Source organism: Stomoxys calcitrans, chromosome 1 (genome assembly GCF_963082655.1).
Source record: "Stomoxys calcitrans chromosome 1, idStoCalc2.1, whole genome shotgun sequence".
In the NCBI taxonomy this organism is placed as follows: Eukaryota; Metazoa; Arthropoda; class Insecta; order Diptera; family Muscidae; genus Stomoxys; species Stomoxys calcitrans.
The window spans coordinates 76,103,106-76,109,771 of record NC_081552.1 but is presented as its reverse complement, the minus strand read 5'-3'; the positions used below and the strand labels follow the sequence as shown (position 1 = coordinate 76,109,771).

Here is a 6,666-nt window from a genome sequence, read left to right as displayed (position 1 = left end):
AAATCTTAGTGAATAATTAAGGCAGCAGGTTCTTAGTCAATATGTTTTAGCGATCGATCTTACCATCGTTTGCTTATTACCAAGTTTTGCCAGTCTACATCGAATTTTGTAATCATGGCATAAAGTACAGCTGTAAACTGTTCGGAGTTGTCACGCAGTTGACATTCGGCACGAGAATATATCTGACGAACCGTCATCGGTGTTTGAATATCTTCAGCTGAAATTACAAAAATTATAAAATTGGCTAAACTGTGATGAACGTGGCGATAAATGGTTGTTAAGTTTTCTTGAACTTAATTTAAGGGTGGCAAATTTTTGAACCTTTTAAGGAAAAATGTTCTTTGGTGATATTAAGAAAGTGCTGAAGATATTAAATCCGGGAATAGGTTTATATGGGGGCTATATCTATCTATTTACCCATCCGGGCGGTATTTATTTTTTTTTTATTTATTTTTAATTAATCAAATCGGATAAAAATTAAGCATTCTAAGGGCTCAAGAAGTCAAGTCGAAGGAACCTGGACCTGGATAACTATGAGCATCACACACGCTGGAACTTTGAACCTCGATCTGCTGAGTGTTTATCGTTAACACGAGAAGTGCACTTGAAAGCTTCGCAGTGGAGCCACACAGTGGAATAATATTCAGATCTGTCTGAATGCCGCCCTCCGAACTGCGACGGGCTGTCTCCTCAGTTCTCACGTATACCACCTCCATCAGGAGACAAGGATCCTGCTAGTGCGAAGACATAACTACATGCTGTCCAAGCAATACCTTTTGGGCTGTTATCGCAGAGACCATCCAAATCATCATCTTGTGGATAGATATCTACCGCCCTGAAGCCTTAAGGTAGATCTACATGATCTAGAGCGTGAGGTTCAGCGCTGCAAGAGAGAACCTCTAGATCAAGCGGCATATCAAGCAGGACTAGACAACATTCATGCAGACACGGTAGCAAATGCAGTAAATGGCTACCGGGTGAATGTAGTCCTTGGAGACCGCCTCCCATTCCACCTGAAGAAATTGACGTCCCCCACCAAACCAGAGTAGTTCTGGATCAATTACGAATGAATGATGATCGAAGTGATAGGGTGAGTTATTGGCGCCTTTAAATAATTAATGACAATCGCGTTCCCTAGGTGATCGGTCCTTTGGACCGGAATGACCTTGCTCGCCTAGAAGGACTTGAGGAGTATCGCTACCTCGCATTGAAATAAGTGGTTACTACAACAACATAGACCGTTGTATATGTGTTATATTAAAATCTGGACAGATGTGGCTTATTTGCAAAACGCCAATTACCTACATCAATAAGAAGTATTTGTAGAAAATTCCAATAAAATATCTTCATTCTTTCGAACGCTATCGAGATTAAGGCGTCGTATCGGCGGACATCACCATGTTTGTAGCATCGCAGATAAATATTTCGAGGTGCTGCAAACAGAATCACTTGACTAGCTTACCACATGCTATGATGGTGTATATAATGAAAGGTATTTAGAAGTAGAGTACAAATCTAATAATCAAGGATTGGCCTGCCCGAAATATTGAATTTTCAATGAATCATTTTCCAAGATTTGGAATCAATCAACATTACTTTATTCGGTTATTGTTTTTTTTATTAACTTTCAAATACATGTTTTATAATTGCCATATCCGGCACTCAAGTCCTTCCTTGATCAACCTTACACCAAATTTGGATATATAATTCGTACCTTTTCTTAAATTTCCTCCATTTAAATCCCATACTGTCCCATACCGGTGGTGGCCATATACATTTTGCGCCTAATAGTTTATTCGTAATTACTTCCTTCCTTCCTTTCCCATTCGATACAATTTTTCCCTAATATCAGATTCGTATTCAACTTCAAAAGACCTTTTATTTGAGTGCTTTATTGTCCCGGGCGACCTGCACATGTCCTTTTGGAGTTTTTTTTCTGTATCCGTCCGCCTTCTAGACACTTATTACCTAATATTAATATCAGATTCGTATTTTACTTCTAGTGTTCTTTCATTTGAGTCCCATTTTCTCTCAACAGGCCTACATATTCATTTTGGGATGATTCATATTAAGATTAGTATTTTACTTTTAATGACCTTTCATTTGAGTCCTATTTTATCTCAATCAACTTGCATGTCCATTTTGGGATTTTTTTTTTCTTGGTCGGACGGCCTTTCAGATACCTAGTGCCGAATATTTATATCAGATTTGTAATTACATCCAATGAACCTAGATTTAAATCCTATTTTGTCGGCCTATATGTTAATTTGGGGGGTTAATTGGGGATGGGGCCCCACACACTTTGTCCCTTATTTGAATGCATTATTTGCACTCCACCCTCAAATTCCCATAGTTTCAACTGGCTTTCATAATACTTATCATATCATTTTGATCGGTCTACTGTTAATATAAAAATTATCTATATTAAAAAAAATAGTATACTTACGTTTTGGTAAATTATCCGACACTACTTGGGCACAAATGTCGAACGGTGCACGTGGTGTAGAATCTGCAAATCTTTGCAGATTATTGGTTTCAACTCCTATAGGATTTTCATAGATTATACTTCTTGAGGTTGTGGTCAAAATACACGATTTATAATAGTCCGAAAAAGACACTTTAACATCAATAAGGTGTAAGACAGTTCTCATGGGCTGCCAATATTCCTCTGCCTTTTTTAACCAATCTCCATGCCAAATGGTTAGGGTCATACCGCTAGGTAGGCTTTGGTCGAAAACAATAATCTCACAACAACGTCTGGGCTTTCCATCTCTTGAGGTTCGTATCTCTCTAGGAGTCTTCACAAGACCAACGACTACCAGAAAATCGATGTTTAAATCTGGAGTAATTGTGTCGCTATAACGTACATCGGATAGATTCAGCACAGAATGCAAAGGTTTGTGTGATTGGTGTTTCAATAATTTCATTTCAGCATATCTTTCCATATCAGCATAGTGGTTATGTGTTTCTATATACCCTTCTCCTTCATTACAAACCAATAAAATGGGCAAAGTAGGTACAGGCTGATATTGAGCTTGATTCGAATCGCCCGTCTGACTTATCAAAGTAATTTTCGGTCGGACAACATCGACCATACTGCCCAATTGAATAAGATCACTGCATTCTTCCACCTTCTCGCGAGAACACCAATAAGTGCAGTTGACGATGTCTTGTTTTGAGTCACGTAAAGTGAAATTTACCACAGCTTTATATTGGCTATCATTTTTGGATAGAAATATACATGGCTCGGATTTGTTAAGCACCATAGCTGTTATGATAATATTCTCCATTTCAGGATGAAGTTGATGCAGTCTTTTAGGTATTAGGTCGGAGTTTTGGCCTTTATGTTTAGTAGTCATTGTTTTTTGCTTGCTCTTTAATTTTTCTGATATTGCGTACAAAGTTGAATTTAGAACCGTTATTTTAAATTAAAAACTACAACTAACACACTTAACGGATAGCTTAAAACAGCATTGTGCCATCCCTGTTTTCTAATGGTTGGTACCATGACATAATTAACAGGTAGTGTACCGTAAACAGCTGAGTACAATATTTTCTTACGAAGTGCACTATCTGTCGACGAGTTTAGGTGTGTGTATTTCATTGGGTTGCCCAAAAAGTAATTGCGGATTTTTTAAAAGAAAGTAAATGCATTTTTAATAAAACTTAGAATGAACTTTAATCAAATATACTTTTTTACACTTTTTTTCTAAAGCAAGCTAAAAGTAACAGCTGATAACTAACAGAAGAAAGAATGCAATTAGAGTGTTAGGTCACTTGCGAAGACATAAAGTGGATAGGTCCCATGAACATCATTAAGGAGGTCAAATTTGCCGATTGAAAATGTCATCAAATAGGAGAAAACGTAAATAAAGAATAAATGCAAAAAGAGAAACTGCTAGACTGTTTCGCTACGAGCCGACATTAGGATTAACTGAATAAAGCTAAGTATTCTGTTCAGTTTTTCGAGCGGAATGCTGTCATTAACACTAACAAACACTTAGTTACAATTAGAAGTTTGGCGATCGCCTTTATTTTATATATGAAAATGACTTGTTGCGCAGCAGGATTCACTGAATAAGGTTAAGCCAATCGATCAGCCGATATACTTTTTTTTTAATATTTGGCAGTACTTGGCATTGAGGATGTCAACTTGTTCTCTTTTTACATTCATTCTTTGTTTACGTTTTCTCCTATATGATGACATTTTCAATCGTCAGATTTGACATCCTTAATGATGTTTATGGGGCCTATCCACTTTGTGTTTTTGCATGTGACCTAACCTTCTATTAGTGAATCCTGGTTGCGCAGCAACTGTGCTTGTGCTCTTCTTGGGCGTCGTGAAATGTGAATTTTCGCTATATGAAAAAACATGTTATAGCGAAACGAACACTTTTCGTCAATATTTTCCGCTTATTTTTTATATGGATTTTCACCGCGAAAACCGAATATAGTACCAACCTTTAGGAGGGGAAAACCACCGATGAAAATTTTTTCTGATCTCTATATTTTGTTTTTGGTCAACTGCCACTACCTATAATTGAATATATCTTGTATTAAACATCTGTGCTATATTATACTAAAACCACGTTTACACTAGAGCACAAATCCACTTGATTTACACTATGATTCAAGTGATTTGGATTTGTATACAGGCGATGTGTTTGACAGCGTTTTTATTGTGACTTGCATTTTAATTGGTAGGTACATTTGCTCATACTGAAAATGTATGGGAAACCTCGCTGCAAAACACGAAATTTCCGAAGTCCCATCGAAAATCTAGATTTGCTCCCATGGCGAAACAATTAAAGGTGGTCTCATTTGTACAACAACCAGAAATCATATGGTGCAATCCGCCATCTTGTAATCAAGCTGATCGACGTTTTGCCAACACCGCAAAGAAATTTGTGTGCGTATGTGTATTCTTGTGCGTACATGAGCAGAGAATATGCGAGAAAGAGGATGACAACAAAGAGAATGCAAACAAAAATTTGACATCTTAATACCGTCAAACCTGGCCAGCTGCTTGCGTGATACCACTTTTTTAATTCCGCCTTGATTTGCTCCAAGTACAAACATGGTTTTAAATAAAACACAGCAATTATTATCTTGTTGTGTAATAAAATGTACCTGAATACAGCATTTCACAAAACAAATAGTAGTTCAAAGTATGGAGATACTTTTACGCCGTTAATTGTGAATGTATGCCAACCCTGTTTTCATAAGCCACAATCAGCTGGCACATACAAAACACACGACACACAACCTCACCACCACACTCATTAACTTGGCACATTGGCATTCAACAAAACGTGAACGGAGCTGTGTGTGCACGTTAATTTTTTTTCATAAAATATTTAAATTTAGGTTGGTGAACAAAAAATTCGATAATTGCCCACAACGTGTGAATAACAATAAAATAATAATACAACAAAAGATTGAAACAAATTGGCGAATATCAAAAATATCCAAACTCTGGTGCAACCAACCGCAGACAGATTTGTGGTGTACGTGACTTTTGTGCTTCTTGCAATGGTGGCCAACATATTTACAAGTAAAGACCAAAAATATTAGCAACAACAACATAGCCTACATAGATGTTTGTGTTATAGCTCGCTTCTAATGCTCATTAGAGATAAAGGTTGATGTAACGACAGAGGTCATTTGATGCCAAGAGAAAGACGTTTCGTGTAAAGAAAAGAAAAAGGGATATATTTACATAAAAATAAAAGAAATTGACATTTATTTTCGTTACCAACTACAACAAACCAAATAAAGTGCATTGATAACAATTAAATAGCAACAGACAAAGAATCTTATATTTGTCGACGTCAGTATTGAAAACGGTGATAAGTTCAATTTGAATAACCTTGCTGCTTGCGCCCCTCCACCGCCAAGAATTGTTTGCAATCGTTACCGTCTGCATTTTTTTATTTTTGTATTGCCTTCCTGGTTACAAAAAATCGGATACGGAAAACAATTTAAGTTTGGATCTTAACGTTGCTGATTTAAAAACCAGCGTTTAAAAGGTGAGTCAGTCAAAACGTATTCTAATTTAAATTCAAGGTGCTCTTGTTTTGTCTGTTTATTTTCGTTTCTTTGTTTGCGCTATCGATAATCTAATGAAAGTTCAATAACTAAATTTTTGAGATTGTAGACACAAGCTATATATGGAATTTTTATTTCTTAAGCAATGGCGCCATGTTTAAAATAATAATTCTTTTTTTATATATATACCTATAGATATTATTTTCAAATTTTTCTTAATTGATATTCCACTGCAGGATATGGTCCGGCTTTATACCATTGTTTACTGCTTCTTTCTATTGAAAGAATAGCAAAGCAAAAAACATTTAAAAGTCAGCAAAAGTTTGTTGTTGCCAGAAGCATTTGACCGGCTATCCCTATCGCGGTTTCAATTTCGACCAAGAAATATTATCAGCGGACGATGTCAAATAGATCATGGTGCTTTACATACCATCCCAACTAGAGTAGGTTGTAAAACACAGATCTGAATTTGACTCTTACTTCATTTATTCAAATCCAACTTATCCAACATTGGCAATAGCAACAAATGCGGCGTGCCTTTCGTTTAGTTTGTCTGTTTGCGTTTTCTTTTTTCGGGCTTAAAATCTTGTTGAGATTTCATTGCAGGATATTGTCCGG

General features: G+C 36.5%; 2 protein-coding genes across 2 annotated transcripts in view; one reads left to right on the top strand and one right to left on the bottom strand.

The window, feature by feature from the left end:
* Nucleotides 1-6,666, bottom strand: part of LOC106082949 (protein hold'em) — a 93,523-nt gene that overhangs the window by 493 nt on the left and 86,364 nt on the right. The window contains exons 2-3 of the mRNA XM_059362420.1: nucleotides 2,447-3,385; nucleotides 64-217 (exon numbers count right to left, since the gene is read on the bottom strand). Coding sequence (XP_059218403.1) covers nucleotides 64-217; nucleotides 2,447-3,359 — 1,067 coding nt within the window. The 5' untranslated portion in view covers nucleotides 3,360-3,385. The remainder of the gene's footprint in view (nucleotides 1-63; nucleotides 218-2,446; nucleotides 3,386-6,666) is intronic.
* LOC106082945 (2-(3-amino-3-carboxypropyl)histidine synthase subunit 1) overlaps nucleotides 5,280-6,666 on the top strand; it is a 35,057-nt gene continuing 33,670 nt past the window's right edge. The window contains exon 1 of the mRNA XM_013245713.2: nucleotides 5,280-6,029. The gene's annotated coding sequence lies outside the window, so the exon portion shown is untranslated. The remainder of the gene's footprint in view (nucleotides 6,030-6,666) is intronic.